This window comes from Brugia malayi (assembly GCF_000002995.4).
Source record: "Brugia malayi strain FR3 genome assembly, contig: Bm_v4_Chr2_contig_001, whole genome shotgun sequence".
In the NCBI taxonomy this organism is placed as follows: Eukaryota; Metazoa; Nematoda; class Chromadorea; order Rhabditida; family Onchocercidae; genus Brugia; species Brugia malayi.
The window spans coordinates 8161918-8177108 of record NW_025062476.1 but is presented as its reverse complement, the minus strand read 5'-3'; the positions used below and the strand labels follow the sequence as shown (position 1 = coordinate 8177108).

Here is a 15191-nt window from a genome sequence, read left to right as displayed (position 1 = left end):
GCATGCACTTTTTCATGTGAATATTACATATTTTATATATTGTCTTTATTACTAAAGTTGCTATTTATTTTTCTGACATATGTTTTCCATTTTTTTTTCTTTTGGGAGTTTTGTTTAAGTTGTGTATTAAATTTTCACTTAACACGTAGTTGATTCAGATAAATCAGCAATTTATATGAAAGTATTTGAATGCAAAAAATCGCGACAGGGTTGTGTTTTTGGTTCAGTAATTTCAAATTACGCTTTTCAGACTATTCAGCGCAAGCAGTTAGCAAATGATATCAGTGTACAAAAGTGTTCAAACTAAAAATTATTACCAATGGCATTAACAGCGCAGCTGTTAATGCATCGATTCCATATTCCATAATTATGTCTTATATGTTTCACTACTAATGAGGGTTAATCCAAAGGCACTGAAATCTTCCCTAGGAGGAGACGACAACTATATATTGATGTATATGATAGTTTTCATATTTTCCACTTGTCCTTTGACTTCTTAATTATTAAATTTCTTTATTATTAGATTGTCATTTATTATTCAACATTTCATTCTCACTTTAACACAATTCAGATGTCGTTATCACTGTCTTAGTGATTTATTTGCAATGTCACAGTCCGAAATTCTAAGTCGATTAAATAATAAAAGTATTGCAGAAATGGGGCTCAAAGAATTTGCAAATGATTTTCATTCTTTTTTACTTTTTTGAGTGGTATTTCAGAAATTTTGAGGTAATTGTGGCTAGGAAGACAAAAGATAATGTGCTCATCTATGACGTTGCTGATATAAATCTATTTCACACTGCTCTTTTGATTAGTTCGTTGTTGCTGGTGAGTGTTGAGTGAGGAGTTTGAACTGGTTTAACCTTCTTCAAAATCCCTGCTTGGTTCATCTCTTTGCCAGAGGTGTTGGTCCTAACTCATCTGTTATCATTTACCATTTTCGTCATTATTACTTAACAGGTTTTAACACAGCTCAGCTGCCTTACGAAAGTGTTTATTTTAATTTTCAAACCCATAAGTTTAAAAAAACTACCCTGCACACCACTTATGATTTCTTAATTACTTCTCTTGTTCAATGAAAATCTCGGCTTTTAGTTTAGCCATTTAGAAGTTGACTTCCTTACAAACGATATGATTTTTCTGTAATAAGTCCGTTACTTAAGCTTAAATTTATGCTTTTTTTTCTAATTTTGTTCCAACTACTTAACGATTACAAATGATCTATCTGAATGTCAGTAAAGTATCCTCCATTGGTTGAACCGAAATTACTTGTGCATCGTGATGATTATATCTTATTGAATGATGATATATATATATATAATCTGGTGACTATATCTATCACTGATTGATATTCACATACTGCTCAGATCACACATATGGTATGAGACGTTGCTAAAATGGCAGGATGCAGAATATTAAGTGATTGCTTTAGCTCAGTCTGACTTCTTTTTCATCACATACTAGTGGTTTAAATTTGATCATATATCTAGCAGTTGAAGTAACTGCAATTTTTACAGAATCAAGTTTCCTTTTGGAATTTCTTTGAACTTGACGGCTTTTGCATTTTAGCTAAGTTTTCTTACATAGTTTTAAGAATTACTTTATGAAAATGTTGGATCGTTGTATTGCGCATTTACATGTAATGTGTCTCAGTTACTTCAGCTTTTTCTACGTCATAATAATGAGGCGATCACACAGCAGAGAAACTCAACTCTAATTCCAACAGTGAAAACTTCACCAACTAATTGCTTGCTACATGCAATCCAATCTCCCAGTCCCGTCCCTGTAGTTCCAATATCATTATATGTACTATCAATTTTCACGCTTATGTTTCCCTTCGGAAACAAGTAACAAAAATCTGACGTTTGGTTAGTAAAAAAAGAAATACAAAAATGTTTGAAAGTTAGGCATGGAGCATGAAATCACCCCTGCAAGATTGCTTAAGCATCATTCGATGCCTGGAAACTCTGCTGAGTTATTTCAAGGACCCGAAAAAAACACGGAGCCAGTGAAAACAAGCCAGTATTCTATGCTTTTGAAGCATACATAAAACCACCTCACAACCACTTTAATGGTCAAGAAACTGTTGTGTAACCATCCAAAAAGCCGAAACCGAAATGAAAAACCATTCATTTCATTTCAAAGTAACTGTATTTCTTGAAGACATTTTTCATGTATAAATGCTGCCTGTTCAATAACAGATACTGCTCTTATAACGACTATGAATTTAATATCACAAATTCAAACAATATCACAAATCAAAAAACAGTGTACAAGAAATTACCTTTATACGGCATTAATAAGACAGCAAATATCTGGCTTTTTCAAAATATTTTTTATCAAACAAAGGGTAGGAAAAAGAAGAGTTCCGTGCTTATATTTTCAGTCATAAATCTCTAACTTTTACTTCCCGACCACTTCCTATCATACCGTTGCAAAGTAGTATCTGAAGAAATTCTGCTGAAGTTTCTCATAATTCTGACGAAAATTCAATATTTGTTTACTTAAATCCCTTCAGGAAATATTAATTCGAAACTATTTTACCTTTCAAAGTTGTGATAATCTCTATTCTAGGAACAATTAATTTGGAAATTAAGAGAAATACAACTGAAAAAGAAGTAAGCTCAACTGACATGAAAATTTACGCAACATAAATTGAATCATACGTAGAAATGCACGATGCAATGTACAAAACACTTTAATATGCTTAATTAAGGCATGAAACAGGAAACACGATTAAGATACGAGCTTTTCAATAAAATTTATTACCATTTGTATACAATGAGTTCTACTAATCTCACCGATTAAACAATAATAAACATGAGAACTAAAAAGTACTATTTCAATCAAAACATGCAAAAAGATATTTATATCGTTAACTGGAGTTGGAACTTTGTTTCCAAAAATCAATTTTCCAGCTGAATTTTTCGAAACTTGAAAATTCTTCAAATCCAAAAAAAAGATTCGAAAATTTCGCTGCACATAATTCTTATCATTCGATACCAACTACAGCTGTTAAGCTATCACTACCTAGAACCCATTCAGATGCATTTTATAGAAACTTCGTCTGTATGCTGAACACTACTTCAGCTCCGGTGGCGGATTATATATTGTTTTTTCCTTGAAATATACTTCTTCATGTTCTTTATCACATATCAACAACAGTGATGCGCCGAAAGCAAACAGTGTTGCACCCCAGGCGACACCGTAGGACCAATCGAATTCCCAGTTTCGATAACCGAAATTCTTCATTTCAACGTAAAAACAAACAGGAAACACGATTAAAGATACGAGCTGTAGGAATACTGAAATACGACACTGGACACTTCAGGAGATTATGAAACTATTTGCTTTAAGGATAAAAAAAAAAAAAAAAAACATAAGCATTTTGTTTTGTCAAAATCTCTCGCTTTCCATTTTATATTTTGAATGAAAAAGAAATACCCGTAGTGGTGCTGAAAGATGTTTCCTGACAAAATGATAAATTTAAGCTAACACAATTATGCAAATAAAATGATTAGTTAACATAAAACTTACCTCCCAATAAAGAAAGATAAGTGGCAAATTTATAGAAAACATATTTCCTATGCAAATCTTGCGCTCGCAAACCGAATACATTAAGGAAGAACGCGAAAAATGTTAATACCGCTGCAGTGATTAAAAATGCTGCCACCAACTTGATATAGGCTGAAATAAAGCTGACTTACGAATAAAAAATCAATCCTGTAAAATGTAACAGATTACTGTTTGAAATTTTAAGTCAAAGAACATCGGCTATTTTCAGCTCGATGAATGTTATGTATATTATAACACATAACAAATGATGTATAAACTAATAAAAAGTAGAAAAAACAGAAACTTACCTGGTGACGTTGGTCGCTGGCATGTATAAGCCACAAAACAGAAATGGAAAACTTGGTGAAATAACAAAAAAACGCTACTGTTTGTATCCATTTTTTCGAACTGCTCAAGTAACAACATTTATAATAGAATAGAACGAACTAGAACGCAAATTCGATTCAAAATCTGAATCTAAATTTGATTCACAATTCTCGGGCAAACTAAAACTACTAATATGAGAAACTTACCAACATGTGCGCAAACACAGCCCTATTCAGTATAACTCTACAACAGAGAATATTGCACAATGCAATAAAAGTATAATTTTTGCAATAAGTGTAGTATATTTAGCAATCGTGAGTGAATTGCTATTATTAAATGAAATTGTGGAAGTGCACAGCAAAAAAATTGAAGGATTGAATTTTAAAATTAAAACTATTTTGATTTCATGGATAGAAAAGAAGAGTGATATACTACAATTAGACCAATCTTTAATCACTACAAAAAGAAATCACAGAATTCTACCAAAAATTGTGTAAATAAATCTGAATTTAGTACAACATGCGAAATCACAAAAAATGAATTTGAGCACCGTTGATTGCTATTTCAATTTTGCTATCAATAACGATTGAAACCACATTAGTGCAGAAAAAAGACCCGAGTAAATAACAGAAAATTAAAAGAAATCCTGAATTCCTTTTCAAATTATTTGAGAAAATAGAAATGAAGTGATGTGAAGAAACCAAAACTTTCAAAGTTCTTGTTTGGGCAAATTTTGAGTCAATTCTCAAAAATTTTTGGAAAATGAGCCGTGGGAGTGCAAGAAACAGATAGCTGGTAATAGTATCTTCCACAGATAGAAATAAGTCAAAAACTAGTGAATCTAAGAGGCAAAAAGTAGGGTAGTTATCGTTGCTTAGGAAAAGAATGACAGACAGTCTTATCAGGTGTTTATCGGCGATGATATTATCCCTTAGCTTTACCCTTTTGTGATAAGTAGGACTTACTAAGCTCTACTTTCATTGCTTGGAATAACTTTTCTCTTAAAACTGATCAGAAAAAACAATTAAACACCTTAAATCTATTTACAAAAAAAAAAATATATATATATATATATATACGGCTATTTTAAAAGGGTAGGAAACAGCACTAAAAATTTTCTCGACTCTTATTAGCTTATGTGATCTTTCACATTTCCTCCTGTGGCTCTTGCAGGATTAAAATATTAAAGTCAAAGGGAATTTCTACTGCTCCACGCCATGCATTCATAAAGCTCAATACCAATGACAAAGGAACACAGCAAAGGAGCGTTTGAGGATAGGAATGTGTGCGTAAATGGTGTCAATGTGCCTCACGTTTTCCCATTGGTAAATGTAATCCGCACATCACTATCCTCTGCTTAGTAAAAGCAGGAATATCTATTGGCATTGTCCAGCCAAACACATCGCTAGCATGGATACAACGTTAACCTTTCCACCTATATGGAATTTTAGTCTAGATTTACAAAGCAACTATGCACTGATGAAACCACCAGTAATTCAATGGAAGCGTATTGTAAAAACGTTCATTCAAGTGTGAAGGTATAGTCAACTAATGAAATTAAACGAAATTGCCAAGTTTACGTAGCTTTGATAAGAAAAGATAGAAACTGGTAAAAGCAGTTTTTACTTTTTTAAACTGAGATAGCGAGAATGTGAAGTACTGATGAGAAATAAGTAAGTTTTTTGAGTCTTCAAATCGATTTAAATAATGAATAAAACAGGAAGTGTCATCGGATTACTCATCCCAGAAATATTTTATGCTACAACAATTAACCAAAATCAGAAGAATTTCGTAGATGCAATCTAGTTGAACTGAAGAGGAAAAAATAAATAAACTGTTTATATATATGAGTTCACTTTAAACATTTACAAGAAAGTTATTCTTTACTGGACTCTCAACAGTTTAATTCTTTGAATTATGTTGAAATTGAATAACTGAAATCTGATGCTTTAACACCTTTCATATAAAATATTACTTTTCTTGCAAGGAACCAAATGGAAGAAATTTTACCCGCATGTCGATGTATTCTCTGGCACCTTCCAGGCGGTGGACCACCGGCTATTGTCCACTGTGCTTGATCAGATGCTGTGCATTCAAGCCATAAACCTGTTCGGAATCCACCTGATCGAAGCCACCATGTCGTCGACAAACACAATATGAGGAGAAAGAATGCAATCAATAGACACACCAAAGCTATCACCTGAAATTGATATTTACAAAGCAGTGCACATACTCAAAACACAGCTGCATCGCAATTCGACCGGTTTTTATGAAGGACCTACTACTAGTGCTATGAAAAGTGTTCTTGCCGGAATCGATATCACTCTCGTCAACAGCAGGAAGTTTTGTGAAAACGGCATACATTAAATTGTGTACATTCTGATAATTTCTTTTGACAGGAAATGATATCGGTTATCGACTTCATTCGAAACCTCAGTCGGCGACCCCTTTTGTTATCGACGTTTCAGATATTTCCTATCTAGAGCAGTAAAGAAACTATAGTTCTGTGCGAAAGTTCCTCAACCCTTTTATGATTACAAATTATTCCACACCTTGGCAATCAATCACCGTTGCAAGAATTTGTATAACTGTACTGAAAATAAAGAGAATTAACCTTGAGAGGCCTCACTACAGTAACTGTTTCAATAGTAGTTGCTTGTACTGCCATACAAATTCGTTCACTTTTTCTGCAAATAAAACTATTGCAAAATAGCCTTTCACTAAATACTAATGTAACAACGTACGTGAATGACGAAAATTTCATTTTTTTGCGCCGATTAAATAATCAATGACCTGAACTCTTTTTCAGAAGCAAAATAATCACTCTAGAAGGAACTTTTCAAAGATTACATTCATTAAATATTAATTCCCAAACTCTTTAAAATCGGAAGGTTTTGTAAAAGAAAAAAGAAAAAAGAACAAGATGAAGAAACGAAAAAAAAAAGAAAAAAAAAAAAGAAAAAGATGAAGAAACGAAAACGTTGCTCATTCCAAACGGTATACAAAATTTTTGGATTCTACTTCAAAAACCTAAAACCCACCACAAAGAGTTAGAAAATCCAAGAAAAAACCATTTTCATCGTTTTTTATGTTCTGAAAATTTTCGATGCGGTAGAATGCTTTACATCCGAGTAGTGAAGAATTCTTTAATAATTCATTACAAAAACCTGTTTCTTGTCAAAGAAATTGTCAAATTAACACTTTCAGATATTAAAAACAAAACACTTGATTTTCGGATGAGTGATATTATCATCAGAAAAGTTGGATATCCAACACTCATATTCTTACTGCTCCTTTCGATATCCTCTAAGGAAAAAAATATGAAAAATTCTTTAAAAGACAAAGAATTAAAGAAAACATGTCTCACAGCGATAAATAATAAAAGAAGGTTAAATTAATAACAAGCAGTCAGGAAAACCTCTTAGACTTCTACAACTGCTGCATATCAACTTTTACGGTATCTTATCAATGAATTAAATTTACACATATGTTACCAATTATATTACTAAATTTCAAATATATTATCAATTACTACATTTCCAAAGATTTTTTTACAAATAACAGCATCGAAGTTTATTAAGATGATAATTAGAATTGGATTTCAGCAATTCTGTCAGTTATTATGAAAATCCTTGTGATCAAATTGGTTTAAAGAGATCAATCTGATGATGTTACAAGCTACACTGCTACTGCAAGATTTTCGAAAAAATTACTTCGAATGGTTATCAGAAATCGGAAGCAATTTAACAATAGAAACATCATCGAATTTGATAAATATTTCATTCAATTAGCAAGCAAAAGGAAACGAACGTACAACAGAAATCAACTTGTGATACAGACCATTAAGATACACCGTTAAGTGTTATCTAGTTGAAATGTCCCCACTCCCATCAAACAGTTAACTGCGTAGGTGTCTCTAATTACATAGAATTGATGACACTAAATTGCTAACCGAATAAAGCAATTGGATAACAAAGAAAAATTCAATTTTTATATGCAAACGGAACTTCTAAACAAGGAAAATGGATTTGAGAAAATGGAAGAGGAACTGAATGAATGAGTTAGTAGGAAATAAATAAAAAGCAAGAATCTTCGGGGAGATTATTTCGAATTGCTCCGTATGATTAGCATAGAATATATATAGTACTGTAAAATGATTGTATCTTCTCTCACTAAATGAAGTTTATACCGCTGGAGGGATTAGTTACAACAGTATAAACAAAGAGCCAAGAAACCAACGGAATGAATGATGGTAAAAGGAAATGAGACAACTGTAACTGTTAACTATCCGTTGTATGTTTAAATTTTAACTATCGGTTTTCATGTGCAATCAACCACTGTATTAGAATTTAGACAAATCGTTAAGACCGATTACTGAAAAATTGATCATTTTTCATGTTTACCTCAACAGGATCAGTAATCTTTTCGAACTGCCCTTGAAATGATGCGATGACTAAACTTTTCACATATGATTTCTGAAGGAACTCATCAAAAAGTTGCACAGAAAACAAATTTATAATCATAATACCTGCTTATCAAAACAATATGCCTCATTATTCCTATATACCAACAATTTCCTTGAACCGAAAAACGAAAAAAAAAAACACAATATATCAATAAATGTTTCATACAAAACATCCTCTGCACTGCATTCTACGATATACAAAGTCATAAGTATCACTGATATCAATAGATGTTCTTTGATAAAGGACTGGATAACATGATCTGATTGATAAACAATGAAGAAAATGAGATGTAGCATTGATAGTGTCCGGAAAATTTCTACAGTGCGATTATGGAATGGACTAAAAAGATTCATTTCCACTATTCGTCGGAAATCTATAAACTGAAATAACTGTACTACCTTTTCTAGAGTAGTTTGAATTCATTAAAAAATGAACTGAGGTCAAGACTCAGAAGAGGAAAACTTAAATTAACTGAAGCAAAATTAACCTAATTTAGCACAATTTACTGATGATCATGATAGGACCGATATGCAGCATATCAAATGAAATATTTAATCGAGTAAGCAATAAACAGCATCCTGATAAACATTCATTAGTGCCATTAGACAAGATAAAGAAAAACGAGAATATAATCAGCAGTGTAATCAATTGTCGAGAAATGTAATCAGTTTTCAGGTTTTTTTTATTTTCCCCATAAAGCATCATATCATCATGGAATAGTTCGGAATCTCAAAATTTCAAATTACAAAGTGATTAGTCGAAGTTTCCCGTCATCCCTTTCTGTACACTTTTTTTTTGCTTGCGAGAGAGTACATAGTGCAAGTATTAATTTAATAACGAAAACATGAATTTCAAATTATTCATGCTGAAAGGCTAAATTTTAGACGGCAATTTATCTGCTTACAATTGTTTGCAAATATATTATTCAATTTCAAATAGCGAATGAAGTGAGGTGAGCTAAACTACCTAACTTTTCTTGACTATTTCACTAATCGCTAATATATTTGTAGCTACCTCGAGGTATTTCATATTCTCCTCAGATACGCATTTCATTTTAGATTTCACATCCACGTTACTGACTCTTTAATATTAGCTGTTGTTTAAAACCAAACTTTCGTTTCCAGCCCCTCAGTGCATTGATCTCAATTGTCCATGCTAATTTCCAAAAAAAGTACACTTTTGCCTCTGTTTATAAAGAAAAAGAAAAAATTCACACTTATTGACTTTTGGACATTATCAACAAATTCTTTTTTAGTATCATACAAAGGATAGAGGCAATGAAATCTCCAGCTTTCATCCACTGTACAAACGAATACCGTCAAGTTAAAAAAAATCTAGAAAGATGTGAAATTTACTAAATTTTAATCCTCAATCGATCTGACTTAAAATATCCAAAGTTTTGTGGCATGTTTGCTAAATACCCATTCTTTGTTACATTGTCCTAAGAGTTAACATCTCCATTTATATTGCTTCCATACCTACAGAGTTATTTTGAAGGAAGAATTAGGATATTTGAAAAACTACATAAAGTTTTGATGACTAAAGAATAAAAACAAAAAAGAAGAGAGATAAAGTTCTTCAAACGTAACCTAAGACCGGTTACAATATGACATGTCGAGGAGAATATTCAAAACAAGAAACAAAATGCGTAAAACAAATTACCTGAAACATTCTCAACAACTGAAGTGTTTCTTTTGCAGGATGACCTATTACTCTCTTATAAAGACTTATCGTACCTCTTTGATATCTTTGGCTCCTAGCAGCATTCATGATTTTGCTTTTTGAAGAAATTCTCGCATGATCCCTTAGATAAAAAAATCAAAACAGATTAACTTTCAAAACAGCAACTATCGTACCATTATATTCGATAGAGCCCCTGAGCGATCCTTAATAACTTCCTTACCACCGGTAGCGAAACCATATGGTAAGACAATCCTAGCGAATCAAATTAGGAAGTTTTTTTTAAGGAAGTCAAGAAATTTGAACGAATCAAAACAAAGTGGATTAGATAATCCAAAAATATATGTCTACAAGGAAGAACTGTCGGCTAAGGAAGTTGAACCTTCTAACTTTTTTTTTCGAAAGAAGTTTTGATTCCTTGCAAAAAATTAATACTTTACAATAGCAATACTTTACTTTTAATACTTTCCCTTTACGATACCAAATAATTTTAAATAACGAGGAATTCCTTGTTGTTTAAATAACAAAATAACAAGGAATCAACATAAATCTCTGTTCTTAACAGCGTATGAGTAGATATACAATAAAGCTAATATATGCAGCAGTGCACTGAAATGACTCCCGCATTCAAGGACAGTTTTTATAAACAACTTTGAAGAAGAGCTGAATGTTCCCATGAGGAGATTTGTAGCACAAAATGATAAAGCTTCATAAGGAACAGATAAAATGATATAAATAATTGATTTAGCAATGTTGCATATTTGCGCATTAATGTAATAAACAATGTGACAGCGTTACTTCGACGAGAAATGCAAAAATGACGAAATAATATGCAAGTATCAGTAAGAAAAGGTGACATTCTGAGAATGTCAATGCAAACATCATTAGAGATGCATGCATGCGCGCGCTTTCACAACAGGGATTTCAAGTGTATCGAGGAAATGTTTAAATTACGAATACATATAGAGAAATGCATGAAACAGTGGCCAAGGTTAACATTACAAATGGAAACTGCGCGGTGCAACACTCATCTGTTCCTCTCTTCAATAGTTAGTACTGCCAGCAATAATCCATCTACAGCCAATTTTAAAGTGCTAATTGAATATTTTGAAATGGATGTTCGTATAAAGGTAAGCAGAATGAAAGCCTGATCATCATTTATCATTTAAAGCACTTTGCTTTAAACTTCAAAGTGGTTCAATGCACTTTGATTATGACCGCTGAATAAAAGTCAGATGAAGAAAGCACAGAAAGTTAGAGAATATTATTAAATAAGTAGAACTGAAACTATTAATATGCGAATAAGAGAACTACTTTTAAGTAAAAAATCATCGTTTCATTTTTTATACTTACACCTTTCTGAAAAAAGAAAACTTACGGTATTTCTCATGGATATTAAAGATAGACTGAAAATAAAACTCAATTTAATATCGCAAAAAAATAATAAAAAAGTTCATAGAGATATTCCAAATATTATTTCCAGTTCATGATGCCCAGTCATTTAGAATTTTTCAATTCATCTTCCCCAAAATCGTCAAAATATAGCCTTAGTCAGATAATATTTTAATTTGATTTCAACTGATAAAACTATACCTATATGAAACTAATTGTTGTGTAATTGTGTTCACAGTCATATCAATACTCATCAGTCATTGTCCGCTACTGTTTGGGAGAAAACTGGATAAAATTGAACACTATCATTCTTCTATCCATCAAAATCTTATCCCAATTCATTCACACAAAACTATATTGACCTTATAATCCGGTGGACTCCTTAAGTCTAATTAATGAAAGCAGCAGAGATTACACACAATAAGAACCAGTAATAAGTAATTAATTTAGAAACATTTGTTAAGCATTTTCTATGGTTTCCAGATCGAGAGGAACAGAGAGAGAGAGAGAGAGACAGAGAGAGAAAGAGAGGGAAAGAGAGACATGTGACATTATGCATCACCAACCTTCTCCTCAATGTTCGTTTCAAATATCATGGGTATATTTACTATATGAAACAAATCAAAGCTATGAATTCGGATTGTTCTAGAAATAAACACACTTCTAAAATGTAGTATTGATAAAGGATGATGGTTTTTTATTTTTGCATTGGTCATAATATTTCTCATTAGATCACGCAACAGTTACTGGAATACGCATCGTAATGCATGTGCTAACTCAGAATAATTTAATTAACTAGCAAATTAACGAAATCACTGCGAAAATAAAGGAAGGATAAGAGATAAAGTATCACTTGGATCGATTATGAGAAAGTGCATAATTCCTTATCAAACATATGCTCTCTCAAACTAATAAAATTTGTCGAGGTTCCGGACACATCGGAAGATCAGCCATGTCACAGACATACACCCTGCTAGTGCTAAAGCTTGGAGAATTATTTGCAAACTTATCCTATCCTCTTAAACGAAATGCTCATAAAGGTGTTAAAAAAATTCTAAAATAAAAAATAAAAAACTCGACTAGGCTGAGACACTTGTACGTCACATGTCACATTACGACCTTCAGTTATAAACTGATAAGTTAAAGATAATAAAGAGACAGACAGATAAACACCTGTCTTCTCCCTATTTTTACATTTAGAAAGAAAAACGGCTCGAATTTCTGAGAAAACAAAATAAACACACACACACAAATGAATGTTTAGTAAAGATGAATGAGAATGCACACTGCAAGAGGAGGACAGTTTGTTTATTCATCGATCTGTGTGTATGTCTGTGTGTGAGCAGTGTTGGCTGAGTGCCCGTTGTTATTTGTTTACATTTAACAGTGTGCGTGGTCTGTCCTTTGCTACATCCACGTATGTCGTTCTTTTTATTAATGGATTGACCCAAAATGAGGAGAAACTTTACCTACTTAATAGATGTACGTGCCTACATGTCTTATTGTTGTAGCACCAAACAGAACCAATAATCTGTCTGCTCCTTATCAGCATAGCCAGAGTCACTGTCCTCATTTTAGTTTTGTAAAAAGGTCAGTGTTTCATTAAATGGCATCTTTTTCGGATCTCTTCTACTATCCGTTACTAACTTCTCTTTTTCTTTTTTTAAATCCTTAATGTTGAAATTCTTATTAACCTTCATTTTTGTACTGATACATTCCACTAATTCATTGTCATTTTCGAATATGAGGCAGCACTTTTCCGGAAGGAAGTTCCGATTTATTAATGACTTCTAACTAACTATAACAAAGTGCAAATCTGGAGCTGGTGGTAGTAGTAAGATATGTTTAATATTAAAATAACCGATGATAAAGTTTTGATTTGAATAAGACAGAAATTAAATGTACGATTTATGTGCTAGCTTTTTTATGCCGTGATTCATATTGTTTTACAGAATTTGGTTAATTGAAGTAGTAATGGGGACAATAAGCAAGGCAACTTTTAGTCGAGACATTGCGGAACTTGTTGAGAAGACGGCGGATTTGGACCTGAAGTACCAGTGGCAGTTTAATGATGTAAGCACTTCCTTTGATTTCAACATTTTCGAAATCATGATATCGAAGTTTAAAACGCTGATCCAAAGTTTCGCTACCGTATGATATCTTCCTGATTAACCAGACTACGGGAGTTCTTTGCAAAATTGTTCGGGAATTCATTCAACGGAAAGGTACAATTGTCGGATAAAGAATCATTCTCAAAATATATCGTTTTTTCTTATAGTTATAGGGCACATTGTTCGATTATATTTAAGCTATGTAAACTGAAATTTTTAAATATTTAAAGAATATCGATTAATTATTTTATTTATGCTTAGAAAAAAAAGGAAGTTTTTAACATTTCAGTACAGAAATGGGCAATTTTTATCAAACAGTTCAGTGTTGGAATTGAATGGCCAAACGATTTTACGCACATTTCATATTACGTATAATGAAAGCTATGAAGTTCCCATATTGTGGTTTATTTTCAGTCGACAAAGTTTTTTTTTTTTTTTTTTATTCTTTATTTTATATTAACTATTTGCCACTGCTTTGAAGATTAATGATAACTACGCTTTACTAACTCCTGAAATTCCCTAAGTTAGTTCAGTACATGAAACAAGAAAAATTTACATCAGCATTGGATCATTGGTTTGTCTTATGGGAAGTGCCATCTGTAGTTTCTTTCGTAACTGTTTGCTTTTGAAGTTTTTGAAGTATGTTCCAGAATCTAAACAAGAACTTTAGCGTTAATTATGTTTTCTAAAGCTCGCAGAAGCATTAATTTTTGCTAAATCCACTTCTTTGGAAATCGATATTGATACGTTGTGCATGTAAAAGTCATACAGTGAAAATACAATGATTTATTGCAGCCGGTGCTTTATTAAACATAGAAGAAATTTTGGAACTGATGCCTGCTGATAAACAGAAGACAATATTGTCAAATTGTTTAACTTCAATATCTCAGCGCGAGCATCCTGTTTTCAATCTTCTTTTCTATCATTTTCATCCTTGTAGGACAGCAGATCTCATGAAGGAAGTACGCTACGACAATTACGTTATCAGGTAAATTATTTTAATTTACTTCAACTTCATTGCGTCAAAAAAATATTGACCGGGATAATAAAAGATCTCTGATGCTCATCAAGTCCTTTTTTAAGCCACTAATTTTTGTAAAATATTATATTACCACAGTAACATAAAAGAGTGGATTCACACGTTGCTTTTTTATTTTACTTGTATAACATTTCAGATTTAAAAAAGTAGAGTCCTCATATATAGAATTTGTAATTTCAGTGATTTTCTGATTCTTTTGATTGACCATAACTTTTCCAGCTGGTTATCAATATTTGGCTCACTTTTGCATTTGTTACCGCTACCAAATGAAATATTTATAAAAAAATGATATCGCTATAAATAACAACTGTTGGAGCAAACAACACTTGTAGTCTCTATCGATGTTTGGATTCGTTGATTCTGTTTAGGATCCGTAATCACTTGATATTATTGCGTTAAGAAAAAGAACTGAATGATTTTAAAATTGAAATATTTGCTAGTGGTAGTTTATTTCTCTTGTCTTGTTCAATTTTATGAAATGTGTTTGTTATTGTTATTGAACAGCAAGAATATTCTTTCCGTTATTTTTTTTTTCTTTTTTTTTTGTTGAAATACTTATATTGTAAAGCTCAGCAGAAGATATTTATGCTTGTTAGTAAGTTAATTTTTGTTGGATATGTT

The 15191-nt window shown here is 32.1% G+C and overlaps 2 protein-coding genes across 2 annotated transcripts; one reads left to right on the top strand and one right to left on the bottom strand.

Annotated features, from left to right (window-relative positions):
- Positions 1-3081: 3081 nt before the first annotated feature.
- On the bottom strand, positions 3082-6550 carry Bma-vab-9 (Uncharacterized protein; the record flags this gene model as incomplete). Its single annotated transcript, XM_043078875.1, has 4 exons — positions 3082-3305; positions 3538-3687; positions 5893-6082; positions 6497-6550. 4 exons carry the CDS (start codon positions 6548-6550, stop codon positions 3082-3084), a joined length of 618 nt encoding a protein of 205 aa, XP_042934809.1.
- A 6350-nt stretch (positions 6551-12900) lies between these two features.
- Positions 12901-14859, top strand: Bma-atg-10 (Uncharacterized protein; the record flags this gene model as incomplete). Its single annotated transcript, XM_001900223.2, has 5 exons — positions 12901-13010; positions 13373-13493; positions 13821-13953; positions 14327-14519; positions 14790-14859. 5 exons carry the CDS (start codon positions 12901-12903, stop codon positions 14857-14859), a joined length of 627 nt encoding a protein of 208 aa, XP_001900258.2.
- Between the last annotated feature and the right edge of the window lie 332 nt (positions 14860-15191).